We start from the raw sequence: 22,196 nt of genomic DNA, 5'->3' as shown, positions 1-22,196 counted from the left end.
CTTGTCTTTTATCAATGTTGTGTAAATATAATAGTCTTTGAAACGCTTTGGGACTCAGGTCTCCGAAAGCAAAGCAAGCAGCCGCAGAGCAGCAGTGGGCCCGTGGCATTCAGGTGAGTTTTCTGCCTGCCTTAAATATCTGAAATGCGCTATTTCACGTAGGTAAAACCCAGGCCTTGCCCACGAGGAGGTGTGACAGGTACTGCCAAGGTTTTCCAGCTGAACAGAGGGGGCTGCTGCGGCCACTGCGTAATTTAACCCGGAAGGCAGGCAGGCTACGCTCACCATCTTGCGAAATAACCCATAAAGTCACAGATGCCCCTTCAAATGACGGGATTTGAGGCGTTTATTCCACAGCCGATACACCACCTCAGCGCCTCCACCTCAGGACTGGCTGCGGGAGGCGGGGCCAGGCAGGGCGGGAAGCCCCACCCGGCGGGAGGCCCCGCCCACCCGCACTACGTCTCCCGGCATGCCGCGGGGCTGAGGACCCGCTGCCGCCGGAAGCGGAAGTGGGCTGTGCCGGCTTCCGGCGCGGTGGCCGGCGGCGGGCTGCTGAGGGGAAGCGGCGGAGTCCGCGCAGGTAACGGGCGGGCCGCTGGGGGTGGTTGTTCCCGCCTGGCTGCGGTTGCCGCGGTCGGGCCGTTTTCGCTGGAGGGTCGCGTTGTGCAGCGCTTCCCTCCCGTCCCCACATCGGTTTTGCAGTTGATGACAAGGTCGCGCCCGGCCGGTGAGGGGAACCGCGAGCTAGGCCTGCGAATTGGGCCGGGGGAGGGGGGCTCGGGTACTTCTAGAGGGGTTAAATCGCTGTCTAGCACTGGGGGGCTTTTTTTAATAGCCTGCAGATCCGTTTTTTATGAGGGGTACTCTTTGGCTTGCTTTGGCGGATTAGTGACTTTTAAGCTAAATATTTTCTTTAATAATAGAAGTGCTGGGTTTCGTGTTCCTGCTTGCTGCTGAGGGACCGTGAGGAGTTTTGTGTGTGTTGTCGCAGGGGTGGGAGTGCCCCCACTTAAACTGGGGAGCTGGGTGAGGTGCTGGAGGCCTGACCTTGGACAAGGTGGGCCCCGTCCGCCCCATTCCTCACACCTCTTCTGTTAATGAGTTCAGAGGAAAGTTATGAGCAGCTCTGGAGGCGCTCTGTGAGCGTTCGCTGACTTCAGCAGCGCTTGTCACCGGTAAAGAAAACCATGGATGATTATTTGTCAAAATTGGAAAACGTACACTTCTGGTGATGTTCTGAAGTGCTAAATACAAAGTAGTTTTAAAGAGGTCTTGTTTCTTTCTTTTTTTATGAGTACGTCTTTAAGCTGTCTCCAGTTATGTTTTTTAAGCATCGTTAAAAGTTTCCCTTTGAAGCAATTTTTTTTTTTTCCCTGTAGATAATGAAAACTTAAGGTCATCTTTATATGTGTCTTTCTGCTTCTGTGAAATTTGGGTAATATTTAAGGTATTTTAAATGGTGTTTTCGTAGCTTTTAGGTGTATTACTTTTAGGATGGATGAAACCAACTGCATCTAGAGTGTTTGTTAAACCACAACAGGTGTTATTTATAAGTAATTCTGTTTTTGTACTGGGTGATATTTACATTGTGAACAGGAAAAGCATGTTTCAGGAATAATTCTGTGGAGTGTGCTGAAGGAAGGATGGAAAACTTAGGTGGGTGAATACCAGTAGAAAAACTGTGAGAAGACCCAAGCTTGGAAACTTTTTTTTTTGGAGTTAATGACGTACCTTCAAAGAGTACCTCTCAGTAAATAGTGTACCACATTTGACTATTAAGGAAGCAGGTGCCAGTATCTTAAATAATAAGGACTTCTAAACAACTGATAAATAATGACAAATAGACTGCACACATTTTATTTAACCTTAAGATATTCAAGAAATTAAATTGTAGGTCTTTTGTACCCTGAACAGTTACGAAACTGGTTTCTTTCAGAGGGTGTTCTGCAGAAAAAAAGGATACGGTGTCCATTTGAGTTCTGTCTTGTCCAGGACTGGTTTCCTCCCTGCTGTCAGCATGGCAACATCGCTCAGAACCGCATGGTCCAGCCTCTTCTGGATGCGTTCAGTAGCAACCTGTAGGCGGGCCCCGCTACAGAGTAAGTAGTGATGAAATTGTAGAAGTCCTATATTAAAACTTGTTCTTTGAGACCTTCTGTCTTGTCCTGTTTAAAGCAGTGGCAGCACGGAAGTGAATTTTCACTTGAACAGAATCAAGTCTGATATTCCATGTTCTCTGCTTATAGTTAAAGGATATCTTGATTTGGTTTTTGATGGTCCTCTAATTTATTCATTAGCTTGTAAATACCACCCCTCTTACCACTGATTATTTTTTCAGATATACAAACAGTGGTGAGAATAGGCTACAGTAAAATCTCATTACTTAACATAAACAGAGAACAAGTGGAAACAGGCAATATTATTTCTTAGATTTCTGTCCATGTTTTAGATGTCAATAGAAAGATGTAGGGGAGATAGTAAAGGTGGTAGAAAAGAGAGGAATGGAGAAAATATAATGGAGAAGTTACATTTTAGAGGTTAGTGGGCAAGGAAGGGAAATAAATCTTAGGAAGAAATATGAACTATTTACAGTAATATTTTACCAGAACTCAACTTCTTAATAACTAAGAATGATTTAATTGGAAGAACTGAAGCATGGAAGTGCTAACAGAAATTCTAAATTTAAGAATTTTATATCTAAAAATATATATTTAAGTATATTAGCTATATCTTAAATGTAAAATTCTTAAATTTAAATATTTCTGAGAGGAAAATACCTACACAAAAGTTTCTTTTTGGTTCTTTCAGCTTTCCCAGTTTTGACACACAGAACGTTCTCCCCCTCCATTATGAACAGCCAAGAAGAATCCTGTTTGTATTAAAACTAAACATGGTCTACATAAAATAACATGTCAGAAAAAAGCTGAAATGTTTTTATGACTTATTTGAAAACAGAAGGCTCAGAACATGCAAAGACTTAGTTCTTGTGATCATAATTCAGTTCTTAAAGTGTAGTGGTAGAAGAAGCTTGACTGGACTCAGAAACTTACATGTGGATTTGTGTCAGGTTTTGGCAGTAAAGGAAAGAGTTTGCCAGTAAAAGTCAACTACAGGCACCTGCCAGGCCCACCTTAGGCATGCGTACCTACACAGTTGCGGAAGGCAAGATGCCTTATGGTATGGTTCCTATACAAGGGGCTGTTACTATTTGTCACGGTTTAACCCCAGCCAGCAGCTAAGCACCATGCAGCTGCTCACTCACTCCCCCCCACCCAGTGGGATGGGGGAGAGAATCAGGGGAAAAAAAGTAAAACTCGTGGGTTGAGCTAAGAACAGTTTAATAGAACAAAAAAGAAGAAACTAATAATGATGATAATAATAAAAAGACAATAAAAGAATTGGAATATACAAAACAAGTGATGCACAATGCAATTGCTCACCACTTGCTGACCGATGCCCAGTTAGCTCCCGAGCAGCGATTACCCCCCAGGCCACCTCCCCCCAGTTTATATACTGGGCATGACGTCACATGGTATGGAATACCCTTTTGACCAGTTTGGGTCAGCTGTCCTGGCTGTGTGCCCTCCCAGCTTCTTGTGCCCCTCCAGCTTTCTCGCTGGCTGGGCATGAGAAGCTGAAAAATCCTTGACTTGGTATAAACGCTACTGCGCAACAACTGAAAACATCAGTGTGTTATCAATATTCTTTGCATACTGAACTCAAAACGCAGCACTGTACCAGCTACTAGGAAGACAATTAACTCTATCCCAGTTGAAACCAGGACACTATTTAACACCTCACGTTAGGTTTACAGTTGGACTTGATCTTGGATGTCTTTTCCAACCTAAATGATTCTATGAAAAATCGGAAATGGAATTGTGGGAAAACTCAGTTGGAAGGGACTTTGGGTGGTCTGTGGTCCAACCTCCTGCTCAAAGCAGGCTCAGCTCTGCAATCCCACCAGGTCGCTCAGGGCTTTGTCCAGCTGGGTCTTTGAAGTCTCCAAGGATGGAGATTGCACAAACCTGCCTGGGCCCCAGTCCCACTGGTTGGCTGTATTCACGAGGAAAACGTTTCTCTACCTATCTAGTCAGAGCCTCTCACTTCAACTTATTGTTTCATGTCCTCCCACCATGCACCCCTGTGAACAGACTGGCTCCCTCTCAATAGCCCCAGTCCTCATACATAGTTGCTGGGGGCTGCTCTTGGGTCTCCCAAAACTGTCTCTGCTCCAGGCTGAGCCAGCTCTAGTCCCTCAGCCTCTCACCACAGGGCAGGTGCTGCAGCCCCTGACCATCTTGGCAGGCTTTTGCTGAAGTCGTTCAAGTTTATCTTTAATAAAAGGGCCCCAAACTGGCCATAGTATCTGGATGTGGTCTGACAGGTGCTGAGTAGAGGGAGATAATCCCTTCCCTTGGTCCACTTAGTACAGTCCTGGATGCTGTTGGCCTTCTTTACTACTTGTAATTCTTGGATTGCTTTCCTTGGAGCCCAACAGGAACCTGGGGAAAGGGGTAAAGTTCTCTAGTGTTACAGCAGGACAACATCTTGCTATCACAAGACGTTATAGCTTTGTGTTTTGTATAGCAGTTGCCAGCAAAGTATGCATTTGATTTTTATAATAAATATTGCTATGAATGAAATCATGATCTTCCCTGTAAGTCATAAGGTAATGTTCTTTGCATATATAAAAAATACACGCTAATGGTGAAATCCGTAGGTATTGTGTTCATACTGTGATTTTTCTTAGGAAGACAGTACAACTGGAAAGGTAAATGTAGGCCATAGCTACCAAGATACTGTATTTTTTGATTGCACTAGAAATCTGTGTAGTAAAGTGAACTTCTGTTTAGACAGTATTTGGATTTTGTTAATCTAAAACTGAGTATGATTATAATCCCTGATTAAGACTTAAAATGGAATGAAAATGTAAGCATTCTTAAATTTGGCACAGCTCTCTGTTTTTACATTAGTGCTCTTTACGTGTTTGGTTGTTGGTTTGTTGTTTTTTTTTTGCAGATGGAGCAGTATATCATGCTTGCCGTAAATCTACATACTCGGTTCTCCCTGAAGACTACAACTGGTACTTAAAGGCACTTTGATGCGTGGCCTTTTCATGTAACACTTATTCCAGGGCTACTTTCTCTGTTGTGAAGTTGTCATATAATGGTATAAAATAAATCTTCTGCCACTTTTGGATATTTTAACTAAAGTACTGTTTCTGATCATAATGATTGTGAAGTTAGTATTTAAAAAAATGAGTGTAATGAAAAATCATGCAGGACTCATTCTAAACATGGTGATAACACCAGGACCCCTGCAGTTTTGTTTGTGGAACAGCAAAAGTAGCTAAAGAACAGTCATTTTCATTAATGCTTGTTGTTAAGACAAAGTCCAGGTATTTTTGTACTGCTGCATGGGAAACTTGAGTAGGAAACTGGAAAAGATGATAGAAATACAGTGAGAAACGCAGCATCCATGTCATACAAGGTTTTAGGAAGCTAATGTGTCATGGAAGTTAGTAAGGAAGAAGGGTGAGAAGAGAGTCATACTCCCTCAAAGAACCTCTCAGTAGGACTTTTTGTTCATCATGCTCATCATCTTTTACCAACTCTAAAAGTTGGAACCCCAAACAGAGCTTTGTTTCCTATTCTTTCTTTTGTAGGTGCCATACTGCTTATAAAGGCATGTTGTCCTAGAGATCATTATCCCCATCTGTTGCGACAGTTTTATATGCAAGTATTCAAAGTGTTAAAGACTTCTTCCTAACCCATATTCCCAGCTATCTTTAATCCTTTATTTTACCCCTTTTTTCCTCTCCATCCAAAAAAAGAAACTTGAAGATGGCTGGGAAAAAAAAAAAAGGAAGTTCTGATCAAGTATTTGTGACCCTTATTTTATAAGGGTTTATTTTATAGAAGATTATTAAGAATTCATAAATGCAAGATCAAATCTTGTTTTCTTCGGGACTCGGACTGCTTAGTTGCTCAGCATTTCTGAAAATTGTAAGGGATATATTTAAGAGTGTAAGTTTTTATTTTTATAGCAAAGTGGAACTTGCAGTGACGTCAGATTTGAAGACAATTGTGTGCTACCACCCTTCGCTTGAGATTCCATACGAGCATACAAAAGTATGTCCAAATGTACACATTTATGTTTCTTACTCTCATAAAGGCATAAGTAGCTCATAATTTTGAGGGCATCTTTTTTTTTTTTATTTGAAATACTGATGTAATTTTTAGTATGTGATCAGCATGTCTGTGAAGTAAGCAAACGATCAATATAGCTGCTGCCATCAGCAGGACCTTATTCTTAGTTAAATTGAGGGAAAGTTGCAGAGTAAGAAATGCTCAGATATCACAGCATGTAGTAACTCAAACAGAATTAAATGAGGCATTCAAATACTTGTGCACTACAGAGAAAACTAGCGTCTGTCTACGAGTGTACTCCTCAGGGAGGATGTTTGAAATGCAGGTTGTGGTTCACATGTCCTACTGTGTACAGATGCCGCAGTCTGGGCAAGAGGATGTAAAGGAGTGCTGCTGCTGTTTTCAACTTGAGCTTTAAATTCCATTCAGCACTCTGGGTTCATAAATCCCACAAAGAACTTTAAATACTGAATTTTTATCTATCAGTAGTATTTTCAGTGTGCTCTTTACACTGACAAAAGTAAGTCTACATAAACTTTTCTAGTGTACACTTTTTGTTTCAATTTCTAGTTCTCATGAGCTAATAAAATACTGCAAATGGTAGCTGCATTGCTGAAGTACCCAATATGAAAATTCTCCATTGAAAACTTAAAATTTAGCACTCTTTGCCTGCAAGTTACATATCGCTATTTTTAAACCTATCAGTTGCATGTCTCTCAGGAAAAACAAGACTAAACCGAGGAAAAATATTTGTACGGTGCTAGTAGTTAGGTTTCAGGTCGAGAACAAATGTCTTGGTCTTACCAGATGCACAGGTAATTAGGAAGTGACATTCTTCTCCAAGGTACAAATCATCTAAAAGCTTTTTTAGTAATGAAGATCGTCACTGAATAAATTTCTAAATAGGAATAATACGAGTACTTTTGTATTAGTAGAACTGAAGCTTATGATTCAGCTAGTGAATTGTAAGGAGGAGATCAGCAATAATGATGACAGGAGTGCTGATTTTAGGGGTAGGGTAATCAGCTGTAGCACCTGGGGTAATTAGATGTTTCTAGACATCTGGTCCTCAGTGATGTGGCTTTGTTTGGGGGGGTGCAGGGGATGGTGATAAACAGCCTTTACAATTACAGGCATTCTTCTCTATTCCTTTGGTTTCAGCTGTTAAGAGTAAATTGTAATGCTATCTATGTAGCTTGGCTTTTTGATTTTCTCAAAAAAAGGAGAAGAAGGAAATATATACACTACTGTCTTTATAGCCCATACCACGGCCAGATCCAGTGAATAATACAGAAGAAACCCTTGATCAAGTTTTGAAATCCAGACTGAATGAAGAAGAGCTAAAGAACAAGAGAGGTCCTACAATTGAAGAGCTCAGCAAAATGTTTTACACAACAAAACATCGCTGGTATCCTGTGGGACAGTAAGTATTTTCTTTTCAATGTTTGTTCCTTTGGGATGTAAAAGGAGATACAGGAATAATTTAATGACTAGATTCAACCTAGGTTAAGTCATGTGAGACAAGATACTGTTAGCATATGGGCTACTACGTAAAATCTTAAATGCAGTGTTGTGTAAATGGAAGACTGTATTTCATAAGGTTTTTTTAATGCTGACTCTTTGCAACTTTTTTTTGTAAAATATGTCATGGAGTAGGAATTTTCCATACCATCTAGTTAGCTACTGGTTCGGGTGATTAATATTGAAGTTGCATAAGTGAAGTCAGCATAAGAGAATCTAGTATGTAAAATATTTTCAATGAATATAACCAAATACAGCTTGGAAACATGAATAGTCTATTCCTTAACAGCTTTTCAGAAAAAAAACTTAATGGGATGATTCTCAGACTTAAGAATAGTAGAGGTTTTTCATTTGAAATGGTGAAAAGTGCACCTTGGTGTGCCTTGTACTCAGAAAGCTAGGAGGAGGAGAGATGCAAATATGCATGACTGAGCTTAAAGAACTATATACATTCAGATATACCACTGGAAACAAATGGCATTCTAGTTTGTGTTACTCCTTTCCAGTCCATGTTACTACACCTTTTGGTAGCTGCCAATTTATAGCTATGGAGACTTGATAAAGGCAGATTTTTTAATTTTTTTGTTTGTCCACAGAAAACTTCTTAATTACTGTGTTTTGGGAGTAGATAAAAGGAATGAAATTGTAGAACTTTCTATGGCCAAAGGGGGTAGCTGTCACTTTAATGAGCATCAAAGAGGATCTTCATTGTTTTAGGGTGGGCAATTAAGAGGAAAGTAGGGATCATTTTTGTTGTGAAGAGTTTGTTTTTTAGTTTGTCTGCAAAATATTACACTATTTAATGTACAGTCTGGCATAACTCCTTTAAACATCAAGTCTCTTTGTTCTGTAGCAATCATTTTAGCCAAAGGAAAAGCTGACCATGTAAGAAAATTAACTTCACACAAAGGATTAAGAATAAACAGCAGCCTTTGTACCTATTCAGCTGTAGAATTGATTGGATTATTGCATGCTTGTAGCAGATGTAGCAATAGAAATGAGTAGCGTTATGTAACTCCGTGAACAACAGAGATTACATCTAATGAGTGCTCATGTATCTTGTGTCTTGGTTACTTGTGTAACCTCCAGATCACTCACCAGGGGGAAAAATATCAGGAGAATCAAAGACTCTCCAAAGCTTGCATTCACTGCAGCCTTTTTTTCTTCTAGGTATCATAGAAGACGCAAGAATCCTAATCCTCCTAAAGACAGATAATGAAGATAATTTCTTGTTCATCAGCACTTTGCTATTAATCTTTATGGGAAATAAAAATTACAGAATGTGAGATGTTTGGCAATTCAGTGTGAGTGCTATAAGTAAAACATGCTTAACTAAATTTGACTCTTACTTTCTACTTCAGCTAGTTGACAGAAGAACAACAAAACTGCACTGTTGAAACAAGGATCCAGTGAAGGCTATTGTATACGTGCGGTCAGTGAATGTGCTAGTCTTAGAGCTGGATTTAACAGGTGATGAAGTCCTTGATTAAACTAGGTCAAGGGCTCATCATTGGTAAAGTGAATGCATAGAAGTAGTATGTCAAAATGGGAAGTCTAGAACTGGACACGTTAGGGTTTGGTGTTACTTTGGGGGGGTAATTTAGAAATGTAGTAACTGAAATGCAGGTGAGCTTTAATCCTGAGGTATTAATGAAATAGTATTGATGAAAAATATCATGAGAGGTATTTTTGAAAACAATGAAATAGTTTTGCTTTTTCTGTTAGACTTGGAAGACATCTGATTCCATGTTTAATCCTACATCAGCCAAGTGATTGTATTTAAGGCTATTGTCATGTACTGAAAACTGGCCAACTAATTGTTAATTGTAGCTTCCAAGGCATAGTAAATCACCCAGCATTCCCACATGTCTGAGAGAACTTCTGTGTGTGTTTGGGGGGTGGGGTGGGGAGCATGAGGGGTTGGTTTTGTTTTTTTAACCCCACCCCAACTACTGCTCAGTGAGGATGCTGTATTTGTATAGAAACTGGAATAGCTGTAAGCTCAGGGGAGGAAGAGTTCTTTGCCTCAGCAGGGTAATCGGTGAAGACTCCCAGCTCTTTCTATCTTATCTAGGGAGAAGGATTGGCCCTTTGTTATATGAAATGCTTTAAATTAATGTTGTGTGATTTTACTTCATAGTTTTAGCATTTTGTAGTACTTAAATGTTTCTGCTATTCTAATATTCTATGTCATCTAGCATTTTTTTCTCAGGAAAAGGAGGTATTTTACTCCAGTCTACAGTTTGAGGCATCAGCCTTCTTAGAGAGTGGGCTAGCTTGGAACATTGTGCCTCAGCAGAGATCCCGGTGACTTCATGAAGTCTTCTTAGCAGATACTCATAAATAATCAGAAAATAATTGTCCAATATATGTTATACATTTTGATTGTATCTCCTTTCAAAGCAACTTGGATAAGCTAGGAAGGTTCTTGTTTCTTCTCTTAGTCTAGTATAATTTTGCCAACATGTGTTATCTACACATCTTGCTAGAAGTTGAGTACTACATAAAGTCTCTAATCCTGGTCATTGTTGCTATAAAGAACACTTACTTTTCTAAAGTTATTACTCAGTAAGCTTTTTTCCTTTAATTTAATTGTGAAAAAAGCAATGTTGGATGTGTGTAAAAAGACTGCCTTTAAGTACTTCTGGAAAATTTTTATGTAAAGCTAGTTAAGTATTTATCTTGGTATTATTTTAAAAAATGCATTTTTAAATCCGAATGCCAGTTAGCTGATAATGGTTTATGATGGCAGAGCATGAAATTGTTTTGCTTATTCTCTCTGTTAGGCTTGTAAGATCTGAGTCCATGTTTCAGCCTACATCAGCCAAGTGATTTTGGCTCTGTATTATACGATGTGTTGTTCGCGTGGTAACAAACGTGCTATCATGAAGGAATGTCTATTGTGTGTATGAAAAGGATTGCTGCTTACTCTGCAAGTTCAATCACATGAAAATAATTATTTTTTTCTACCTAGAATATAACTTTTTCAATACTTTTTAGTAATTTGTAGTACAACACACCGTAGCATTTTCATCAATTCATTGTGCCTGGTACTGACACTGGTCCATAAGTGAGCAGCTTATATCTCATGGTTAGTGTTCTGTGGCATTCCACTGCATAAAATCGAGCCCCCTTTATTTCTGGGAAGCTGAGACCTAATTTGTCACTGTTTGACTTCACTCCAGCCTAAGAAAAGATATCCTTGGATTAATTTAAACTTTCAATTATTTTCCCCCTTCTTCTCCCTGATACTTTTGCTTATTGCTGCCTAATAATAGTAAGACATTTTGCTTTACAGAAGCCTTCTGTTACCACGTTTGTCTGTTCTTGCCTGTCAAACCCTGTTTATGACCAAACATCCACAATCACTGTAGAAATGTTGGATTTCTCAATGTTTGGGAAACATTTTTGGATGCTTTTCAGGCATTTTGAGGGCTAAATATCTGTGATGTGCTGGACTGCTATCTTTAAAGTACTTCCTGTTCTGACCAGTTACTGGAAACTGAGTCTAAAACACATTCACTATGTGTACCCTCTGCCATTTTGTCACTACATTAATTCATAAAATTGGTATTTTAAAATCTTTGCCCACATTACGCTGCCACTCTCAATCTTTCTATGTTCTCTTCTACTAAATCTTTCTCCTGGGTCATCTGAAGCATGACCTAATTAAAATCCTGCTCTCACAGTAATTCCAAGCAGTCCCCCTGATTTTCTAGGCCTTGAACAACTACATAAAGCTGCCTTCTCTGTTTCTCTTCACTTGAAAACTTGGAATTAGAATCCCTCCATTTGATTCTTGTCCCCCTTCTACGCAGAAGAATAATCCGTCTGAAAGTTAGTTTGGGATTTCTGTTTTCTGTTGCTCTTGTTCTTTGTAATTGAAAACTTTAATTGCATAAAATTCACTGAACGTTAAGGCTGCTCTGGTGTTTTTTATCCAATTTTAGGCACTTAGCCATTTGCTTTGTGTCTAGTAGTTAAGTGTTTCAGACCTTATTAGGCTCATTGCTGTGGAAATGTTTTGCCTTTTCTATGGGCAAATTGTTGTTCTGCATATTCTTGGTACTACCACCAGGAGGCAATCTTGCACAATAACGCAACTGGATTTGTCTGAAACCCTAGAGGATTTAGCTGTATCATCAAATTTAATACCATGCGAGATATGCATTAGCTGTTCTTTGGTTAAATTTGTAAGTACTTAAGAAAAAAGGAGCTCCCTAGCAGGTTAGAAAGTGGTTGGATTCAAGGGGTCTTTTGTGGGACTTGCCTGTTTGCTTTGACTGATTTGACTTTTGTAATGTGTAGCAGAGATGTATGTTCACACTTAAAACAAAAAAAGCCCCACCCTCCCGGTTGTGAAAAAATGAGCCAACAGTGGAGCAGTAATGGGACCCCTTGTAGTCAACTGAAACAAAAAAAGTACATACCTACACAAGGTAGGTGATCTTATTTTAAGATTTTACTGTCTAGAATATGTGACACAAATTGTTCTCTGGAGGTGCTTTTTCCTTCTTGTCTATGAAGGGAGCATGAAGTTTAGCTGAGATGCACTTGCCTGTATCAGAGCAAAGGAAAGCAGCCTTCCTTTTTTTTTTTAATTTAAGAGAGCATATATGTAAAAGAAAAATACTCCACTTAAGATAAAAACATTTTTGCTGTTTCTGCTACCCTTTGATAGCATGTAGTCCATATATAGGAACTCTTTGTTTTCTGTATAGAGTAATTCACACATGTTTAATTTGTAGTTTTGAATAAATTGTGTATATTATTTCAATCTTGCCTCCTTATATTTAATCAACACTCCAATGCTTAAAAGGTAATAATTAAGCTGTTGGGTTTTTTTTTTCATTTGATGTGTAGTCACAGGACAAATAAGATAATTTCTTATTTTATGTATCTTTATAGCACCTCTCCTAATGAGCTCATGATCACAACTGTTACCCCTAGGTACTTTCAGAAAAATGAACACAATAAATGATAATTTACTGGGTAGCTTGCACAGAATTATCTGAAAATTTCAATTTACACAGAATGTTAGTTCTGCTGTATATAACTGGAGCTGTTAGGACACTGCATGTCAGAAGGCGGGAGCTATGTGGATGCTGCATGAACCAAACAGTGTGTCTGGTCAGCAACTTTGCACTGTGTGGCTTCTAGAGAAGTAAAAGTTTCTGGCCTGGAGTACCACCTTATTAAGTGTCATGATGTAGGTGAGAAATGATAATCAAGGTATTGCAAAGTTTTTTCATTGCCTGGAGGCACCACAGGAGGTTGGAGCGGCCAGTAGAACTGAGAAACTTTGCCAATTAGTCTTTTGGAAAAATCAAGTAAGTAATAAATACAGAAAACAGTTGTGCTTATATTCAGCTTTACTGTTTGTCAAGATGAAAATCAGTCTTGGGTCAGAGGCAATTTACCATTTTAAATAAGGCTGGTTTTGACGGCTACCGAAGTTTACAGTTCCTCAGCAAAAGAATCTCCCTACCAGTAAAATATGAGATATCATAGAAAAAAAAAATTCTGGAAGAGCTGCTGCTTAGCATCTCTTCTGCCAAAACTAATAAAAGTTTAACCAGGTAAGTATCATGGAAAATTTAAATAAACAGTGAAAAGTGACTGTTAAATTAGGCTACTGCATCAAGCCATTAGCACGTAGAATAAAAATTAACCTAAGTAAGAGTTTAAACTATTAAAGCATAACCCTACTATACAAACATATTTCCTACTCACGCTAACAAAACAGAGCTTTATAGTTTTATGTAAAGATTAGTGTTTCTTAAATACTGCTAGTCTTTCTCATTACTCAAATTTATGTTGTATTTGTTTAAATAATAAGCTAAGTAGCATTTTTCTGAAGTCAACATCTGTAGGAGTTATACTGGATCAGAGCTGTGCTGCAGCAGTGATCTTCACCATCTGGTTTAATTAAGACACACTGAGGATTTCAAATGAGTAATAAACTAATACCAGGAAAAAATTTTCATTGACCCCCTAATTAGTTAACAATTGGTCAGTACACAGTAGCTTAAGGCTTCGCATCCCTTTTCATATTTTTTGTTGTTTTGTAATTTTTAATCCTGACTGGTTTAAGTACGGGTTCACTTGTTATTTTCCAAGAGTACCTTGTATCTTTATAAAACTCCCTTTCTCCCACACTGTTTTTCATACAGTTAAAATCTTGGCATTAGTGATGGGGAAACTGAGGGTGGCAGCAAGTTCCAGAAGTTTTAGAGTTAGATTAAGAAAAAGGATTTCCTATCCAGAGTAAAGGCACAGTGCAAAATTCATGCAAAGTTCACCATAAGCAGAGATAAGAAAAACAGCAGAGAAATTCCCTTTCTAGAGCGTATATTTTTATGTTCAAATCTAAAGTAAACATGCAGTGTGTTGGCTGCATGGGTTACAATTCATTGACTTTATATGGCCATATTTGTTGAAGAAAAATATTTGAAATGAGCCCAAAGAGGCCACTGGTAAGGCTTCACAGTGGCCTGTGAAGAGAAGGGCAGTGGTGGTCCTGATGGAGAGCAGCTGTGCTTAGTACCTACACAGTGCTTAGCCAGTCCTTGTCCAGTCTGAGGGCAAAACCTTGAATCACTGAAACTAGGTGAGTGTTTTGCTTCAATAAAATCTTGATCATAACTCATGACTTCATGGAAACGATACATGGGAAGCCTTATACTTCTTTAAGAGCGAAGCGTTTATCCTGCAGTCAAAATAGCTGTGTCTACACTACCTCAGCCAGAGGTGGTCCCCAGCAGCAGACTGATACTCAGGGTCCCTCTGAGCATCTCCTTACTGCTGCAGGCCGGGGAGGAGGCTCAAGCTCCGGCTGCTGATCCCCGCACCTCTTTGGTACTTCCCCCAGTTCCACCTAGCCCTCTTCAAAGCAATGGCTGCGCACCCCTGCAGGGAGAGTTCACACCAAGCGCTGCTCCCAAGATCACGTCTTGTTTGACTTTATCCTACATGCTCTTCGAAACTGCTCAGGCTAACTGTGCACACTCAAACATTACCGCATCCCAGAACATGTAATACATACCCTGGCTAGGAAAGCACTTTTCTCACAGGCTGCAGTACAGTTTTACATAGTTGCAGATACTTCAAATGAAAAGATACACAAAAAACCCAGAACTGCACGTTGGGTCTATAGGGGCACCAGAAAGGGTCTAAGGAGTACTGTGGGATGCGAATATAGGAGTCTGCTCTAGGGGGAACTAGTCCCAGCTAGTGTGAATATAAGCCAAGCCTCTTAGCATCTATGACTTTTTTTATTTAGAAATACAAGCACACCCTCTGAAATCAGGTAGTTGGGACCCACATCATTTTTACAGATAACCTGAGCTCAGATTGTCTTTGTCTGTTCGGACTACGAAGTCTGAATGAGTCTGGTACAGGCTTACTGAGACATGCAAAACCAGCAACTCACACGCGTAATTACTGTTCTCTAAACAACCTGAGTCATCAAGATTGTCCAGTCCAGTTGAGAGATGCCCCAATTGAGACTCCTGTAAAAATAAAAGGCTTTTTCTTCTGGATAAACAAAATTAAATATGCAGAGAAAAAAGTGCGTTTCTCTAAACAAAATCTAGGTTTAGGAGCAAGTATCTTCAACAGTCCACATTGGAGTAAATGAACTGTACCAAAGATCACTAAATGTCAATGTTCTGTAATTCTCAACCTTCAAAAGATCAAAGAAATCTAAAGAAATGGTTCAAATTGAGGCATTTGGCAAAAAAATGAGGTGAAAGCCTTTCAAAGTTTTCTGGAGAAAAAACCCAATAATTGGACATAATTCTTAAGATCTTCACTTAGGGATTACTAAATAAAAATGCTGTTTCCATTTCAGGGCTAGTGAGATGTCAACAAAAGAAAATAGTGATATAAAAAACAAAGAGCTGTTTTTCAGTTATTCTCAGGACATAAGGGGGTTATTTATTTAAAAATATGTGACACTGGCAAATAAGCTTTTCACTTTACATAACTTGCCAGGTGTTGTTTTGGGTTTTTTCCCTTTTCAGCCGCGCTTACATGATAAATTAAATTTGCTAGAAATAAACTACCAGTTCAGCACAGATTTTTTAACAATTCATCTCTTTATCTGGCATACTCTCACCCCCCTAGAACAGCCCAAGGAACTGATCCTGAAAATGCCCAAGGAGATTAAAAGATACGCTTCAATTGATTGTTGAAGTATAACTGTCAGAAGCATAACTGATCAGTCTTGTTTGGGGAATTTCATTGTTGTTGTCCATCAGCCAGTCCAAAGGGATTTCATTAACATCTCACTAGTACCTCTGGAATTTTGACTAGATTGTGAAAGCTTCTAGAAATAATCTATTTTGAAGTGTTAAGTATATAAATGCAAATTGAGTGGAAACAGCTGTTATTTACATTCTCTGGACACAGGATTTCACTCCCTGATGGATAGAGAAAAAGAAATGCCATTGAAAGAACATGAAGAAATTGGGAAAACGTGTATGTAGTAAAAATAGATGCAATGGACCCCATTGTTGGGTGGTATAAATTGGTATAGCTTCACAGGTTTGCCACCGTAACAATATATAGCCCACCTGTCAGGAGGACTTGAAGAGCTTCACGTTTTTCTTGGAGAGAAAGGGGAGGGGTTGAAGGAATGAACATGCTGAAAACAAAAGCATATGAACAAATTCATGTTTCAGCCTTTTATGCAACGGCTAACAGCGCCAGGCATTTTCAGAAATAGTCTCACAGAACAAAGCCACCATTCACAACAAGATTTTGCTGTGGACTTCTGGTAGTTCAAGATTATGTTCTGGAAAAATTACAAAAGCTCCTGAAAAATCTAAGTAGCATATTCTAGACCAGTGTGCCTGAAAGCAGAGGACTGTGCTGAAGGGAAAAAGAATGTGTGGTGTGAAATCTCACCCCTTCAATGAACCCAAGCTTTATCTTTTTACTGGCCTGGCAGAGGCCCTCCTGCATGTCGCCTGTACATGTCCCTCTTCACTTACCTGGAGCAGATCCCCGCCATCACATGTTCCACTGGAAAGCTCACGCTCCCTCCTGCCATGGCTGCTTCTATCTGTAACATCCCTGGCAACCACCTGGAGTAACATGAACAGTAATAGACTGTGCTCAGAAAAGGTTAGGCATGTTTAAAAATGTAACAAAACGTGGCTGTTAATTTCATTTGGACCAAACCTACTCAGTCAAATCAGGGTTAGGAACCTGGGCTGGGGAATTAAAGGTGGAATTGTTTTGCTGGATTTTCCTTTTAGAAGGGAAAAGGAGTTGCTACAACCAACACAGCTAAAGCTCAAGCACCACAAAACCACTTGATTCTTAGAGCCTGTAGAGTGATTCCCTCCAGGATTAGTTCTGTTTGACTTGCAATTGCTTTGTGTCTGCCAGCACACAAAAAAATGTCATTAACACAGGCAACCATGTGACAGAAAATTAATTCTTGTTCCATTTTAGATACAGACTCTTGCCTGCTGTTCTGTCTTATGCAAATGATACATCCGATGGCTAAATGCATCCTTAAGTTCCTTCCCAGAACAGAGACTGATCCACAGCAGCCAGTTTTGCAGCTTCCTTCCGTCTAGCATGATGTGGCCTGAAATGCTGGGGAAAAATTCTGCTGTGCCTCAGGCATCTTTCTGGATCAAATTTATTCCCAGAGGGATAATTTATCAGAGAAGTGAGCTCTGAGGAGAATGCTAAAAATAGTGTTAAAATTTTGAAATACAGGGCAATGGCACTGAAAGTCAGAAAAGATGTCTAGCCCAAACTCGCACTTTATGAAAGGCTTTGCATATTTTGTAATAATTATGGATATGATTTCCCCTCCCCCCTTCATTTACAGAGAGGTAATAACAAACTTCAGCAAATCTGAATTTGGTTACACAGAGCCATCTGTTAATTCTGGTATATGGCAGTAGAGGGCATCTAAGGACTTCAAGTCACATATGGTAAGGGATTAAAATCAGATGGCTGAAGGAGTTGCTACTCTCATCCCCAACCGTTCACCCCACCCCGTGACAGAATTTGCCACCTCACGACCAAACAGCTCATGAAGCTGCTCCCGAACGACTGCAGTTCTGAGCCACGCTGAAACCGGGGTGGATCTTAACACCCCAGACTGAAAGCTGACCTTGTTTAGGATGAGATGTGCGAGTTAAATTTCTCATCCCTGCTGCAGGCAGCGCTCTGCCAGAGCTGCGGGAAGGATGGTTCAGGTACAGTGTAAGGGCAGATGGTAACTGCCTCAAGCAGTCTATCCAGTTTTATCTGCTACTGTTTGAGCTTTGATTTCCACATACACCTGGCAAAACTGCTTACAGGAGGGGCAAGCAGTCCTGGGAATGGACAGGGAGTGCCAAGAAAAGGCGAGCTGTGGACCAACGCTCTCTCCTTAACCAGGAAGAGTAGCCCTGTGTCTGTTTCCTCTGCTGAGCCCAAAAAATGCCAGTCTGTCTGGCCTGTATTTCAGTTTACATCCTCACAACGTGCCAATGAGTTATAGGATGATGCCTTGAGCCTTCCTGACAAAAACCAAGCACTAATCATGATAAATAAAGAGAGAGAAGGTAGTTGGCAGCTAGCGCTGTTTTCTTGTCATCTGTTCAGGTTTGTGTGATGTTCCACGTCCAGCCTCTCTTTATGCTGAAGCAGGGAAAGCAGCCATGCCTGTCTTGAGCCAAAAGAGGACAACACATCAGGGGCAAGTCAAGTTCATTACCTGACACTAACACTTAACACACTAATCTGAAAAATGTACTCGATCCGAGTAGCATATGCACATACATACCACAAGCAGCATATTTTCAATTAACTGTAAGAAGTTTAAAATTATATAAACACATTAGTGCATGTTGATTATCCTGTTATTCAAACTCCTAAATACAGCAACATGTCAGGCCTTATGCTGAAGTCTATTATAGCCTTAGTCTGAAATTTAAAAGTGGCTCATGCCAAGGAAAAGGTTCTACAACTCACTTAATGATTCACAGTACTCCTGAAATGATATTCATCTGTCTGCTTTCCATAGCAGCACTTTCAATCATAAACACTTAATTGTAGGAATTCATCCTCAAGGCCAAATAGCTCTGGGTGAATTAAACAATCTTTAATATAAGAACTAGAACAGTGATTTAAAATTAATCTTTTTCTGATGGGAGACCATTTATTCAGAGACATATAACCCAGTTTCTTCTTTATTTTACTTTGCACTCAAAACTCTCTCCTTCGGAGATAGCCACTGCATCACCTGTTTTAATTTTCCTTATTAGTTGCAGAACTGACTCTTCGCCAACAAGAGAACTTTAATTACTTATGGATTGGCAGAGCACAGGAGAGCTGCTTGCATGCCGTCCGTCTGTCAGGAAAACTTTTTTCACAGACATTACTTGCTCTCTTTTACTTTGAGAAGTAGGACTCGCAACTGGCAAGAAAACATCTCAAGCCTCCTCAAGCATAAAAGGCTTGTTTTTTCTGGCAGCATCTAGGACGAGAATGCAAGATTTCACAGTGCTTTCAGCTGTGCTATCTCTAGGATTTTTCTAAAACAAAGACAAGAGTGTACGTTTCTCCAAAAATCCAGAACTTCAGAGAGCATGGTTGTGAACATGTGTATGTGTACGTATACACCTATACACTCTTTCTCAGGCATATACACACTTTTTCAGCCAAAAACCCCAAGGTAAATAAGTATTACAGTCACAGCATCTTATAATCTGAGTATTGAAATCCATAGCAAATACTCTCCTAGTAGTTGTTTAAAATTACTTCTATCAAAACAGTTCTTGCCAGTAGTCTTTTTTTCTATCGTGTTCATAAAAAGGAAGCATGATAGGGAAGAAAACACTGTCAAAGCATGTATATTTACAGACTATCCTCAGGCAACTTTCAGCAATATTTAGCTAGTTCTAGTCAGAGTGAAATTGGATAATTCACAAAATAACAAAGTGACAGACCAGAATTCTGCTGTTTATAAAGAAGACTAACGTAGTATAAGGTGAAAACTGCTGTGTAAATTATCTTTTTTTTTTTTATACTTAGTGCCCTGTGTCACCACATTCCACTTTTCCTTATCAAGTCCCGCCAAATTATTTTCATGTTATTTTGTTTTTACTTTAAATTGTAAATAGTAAATTAGAGAAACTGTAAAAGCACTACATTTAATGTTTTTAACTGAAGATCCTAAGTATGTCTAGATAAACTCTTACTCAGTGGAGCTGAGGCCTTTAGATGCTACCGTAAGTTTTAAATAGTATAAAGCACGTTATGATATGAGAGAAGGATTTAAATGCCACCTTTTTATGGTCAGAGTTTCATGCTTGCCGGTGATAATCCATCTACCTATCCACTGAACTAAAAGAAATGGTCCTTCTTTTTCTCAATTGCCTCTGAAAGAAAATAATCTGGATGTTATTTCAAAGTACTGCTCCCTTAGTGCTATCTCTTGATGGTTTGCTTTTAAATTACAAGTGCTGTTTTCTTCTAGAACATCACTGATTCATAGAAATTATTCACTGAATTTTTTATTATTCTCCTTTAGCAAATGTATATTGTCAAGAAAGATAAAGTGTTCGCATCTGAATAGATAAAAATGGCAGGAAATAAGGTGGCAGCTGGTTAAGAGTAAAATTGTTTGGTATACATCATAATTTATTTCATCAAAACATTCTGTTCCTCGGGCAGCTGGAAAGAGCAGAGTGATCCCATTTACAAAAATATTTGTTTTCTTTCTCCTGTATTTATTATGTTTTAGGAACTCTTTGTGAAATAAGCAAATCTTACTCCTGACTGCTGCGTGAGAAATTCTCTAAGGGCTCGCTCGCGTTGCGGACCTTGTTCGTGGTGTGGAGCTACAATTAACTTGTTCTAATTTGCTTGAGATAAAGGCTCAATATTCACATTTCTCTGCTCGAGAACCAGACGTGCTGCCTGACCACTGTAATCAGAGGACAGGGAGGAACCCTGGCAGTTATACACTGTTATTTAGATCAGTTCAGGTAAACACTTGTCAAAATATGGTCAATAAATAGAAATACATCATAAGCAATAGCTGGCCTTTTAACTAAAGCGGATTTTATCTGACCAAATGGTATGTCATGGATAATGGATAGTCTGTGCTGCATCTTTGGGAAGTAAGGATGCAGAGAGCAAGGAAAGGCCCCTTGTATTCTTCCAGGTAGCTAGAGAAATCTAGCTAAATAAATCAGTAAACCTTTTCAGCAAATCAAAGCAAAGGTAGCAAAACCAGCTGGGCCAAAAATGCATTGCCCCCTCCTCCGCTTACATCATATTATATAAATAAATCAGCATGCTAGCTCTCCAGTAAAGTTGGCATACTTTTCAGGAACAAAGTGGAAGTCATTTCTAGCAACAGGCACTTCACACTATTGTAAAAACATTGTTGCCTCCTTCCTTGGTCATGAAAGGGATTTTTGCCTAAAGGAAAAATAAAAAATAAATCCACTCGTCCCTCCCCTTCTCTTTTTGAGCACTTAGGTTTGAAAACAAGTCAGAAACATAATATATTCTGCTTGTGATTTTCAAGAACTCTTAATGTTGATGTTTTCACTACTAATATAAATCTCGATTAAAAATATCTACTATATGGATGATATACTGCCCAAACCAAAACGCTCATGCATAGTAGAAAGTATCTGGAAAAGAAATCAGAGATCCCGTAAGTTTGTGCCTTTCATCTCCAGTCAGCTGATACGCCTCTAAAACTGGCTCAGAAGCATTCATAACTGTATACATACAGGCAATATTTCTCCTAGAATTGCTAACCCAAAACATACAGACTAAAAATAAATAAAGCACTTGGTCTGAATTGTACTTACAAATTTTCAATCCCCATTTGTATAAACTAGTTTTCTCTTCACATTAGTGACTCTGTTTAGAAGAATCACTGTTTGTTGCATGGCAAATTAAAAAAACCCTTTTTTTGTTTACATGATGGAAATCTGAGTTTTCAGTCTGCTGCTTCTTTTCTCTTTCTCCATTTCACATCCTTCTCCTACTCCGTTCTAATTTTTTATATAGTAAAACACTTAAGGCAGACCAAGCATGTATTAAACATCCTAATCCCAAAGAAGCTAAAAAGTAGCTTAAAGTAGTTTCATGCACCACATGTGGCCCATAATCCCAAAAGTAATTTAATTTAATCACCTTTTCTTACCCTTAATTTTTTTTTTCTCCCCTGTGACTGTGTGAAAGACTTACACGCAGACAGAGGAGAAAACCAGCTAACTAACATTGTTGAAAGAAACAGTGAAATACTAACTTATTCCACCGAGCCTATAGTACTTATGGAAGTCTCATACCAGAGAATAAAGGTAACTGTGAACCGAAGCACTCTTATGAAGTGCCAAAAGTGTCATTTAAAGATCGATTTGCAGTTTTTAAGTTTGAATTTCATTACTCTTGTAAATTTATCAGATCTTTAGTACTATTTTTAAAAGACATTAACTTCTCATGAAAAAAAAATTAACAGAGCTCTGTTTAGGAAAGATCCTGCTGATA

At 39.1% G+C, this 22,196-nt stretch overlaps 1 protein-coding gene and 1 long non-coding RNA gene across 4 annotated transcripts in view; one reads left to right on the top strand and one right to left on the bottom strand.

Annotated features, from left to right (window-relative positions):
• Nucleotides 1-502: 502 nt before the first annotated feature.
• Nucleotides 503-12,450, top strand: MRPL42 (mitochondrial ribosomal protein L42). 3 transcript variants are annotated; one of them, XM_075057938.1, is made up of 6 exons: nt 503-583; nt 1,940-2,102; nt 5,023-5,086; nt 6,050-6,134; nt 7,412-7,575; nt 8,844-12,450. In XM_075057938.1, exons 2-6 carry the CDS (start codon nt 2,021-2,023, stop codon nt 8,887-8,889), a joined length of 441 nt encoding a protein of 146 aa, XP_074914039.1. In that variant the 5' UTR covers nt 503-583; nt 1,940-2,020; the 3' UTR covers nt 8,890-12,450. The 3 variants fall into 3 exon arrangements, with proteins under 3 accessions (XP_074914039.1, XP_074914040.1, XP_074914041.1); XM_075057939.1 differs by having other exon boundaries at nt 509-583; nt 1,996-2,102; XM_075057940.1 differs by lacking the exon at nt 503-583 and adding an exon at nt 5,669-5,738 and having other exon boundaries at nt 1,935-2,102.
• The window catches only part of LOC142044933 (uncharacterized), a 23,269-nt gene continuing 2,907 nt past the window's right edge, over nt 1,835-22,196 (bottom strand). The window contains exons 3-4 of the long non-coding RNA XR_012654457.1: nt 16,670-16,762; nt 1,835-2,079 (exon numbers count right to left, since the gene is read on the bottom strand). This is a non-coding gene — a long non-coding RNA (uncharacterized LOC142044933). The remainder of the gene's footprint in view (nt 2,080-16,669; nt 16,763-22,196) is intronic.

The sequence above is a fragment of the Buteo buteo genome, chromosome 26 (genome assembly GCF_964188355.1).
Source record: "Buteo buteo chromosome 26, bButBut1.hap1.1, whole genome shotgun sequence".
In the NCBI taxonomy this organism is placed as follows: domain Eukaryota; kingdom Metazoa; phylum Chordata; class Aves; order Accipitriformes; family Accipitridae; genus Buteo; species Buteo buteo.
The sequence above is the reverse complement of the archived record's forward strand: the minus strand, read 5'-3'. Positions and strand labels throughout refer to the sequence as shown.

Excerpts from the sequence above, each read along its gene's own strand:
- MRPL42 (XM_075057938.1), top strand. The coding sequence starts at position 2,021 with ATGGCAACATCGCTCAGAACCGCATGGTCCAGCCTCTTCTGGATGCGT. Across the intron at positions 6,135-7,411 it reads TTCCATACGAGCATACAAAA|CCCATACCACGGCCAGATCC; the intron begins GTATGTCCAAAT and ends CTGTCTTTATAG. Across the intron at positions 7,576-8,843 it reads CGCTGGTATCCTGTGGGACA|GTATCATAGAAGACGCAAGA; the intron begins GTAAGTATTTTC and ends TTTTTCTTCTAG.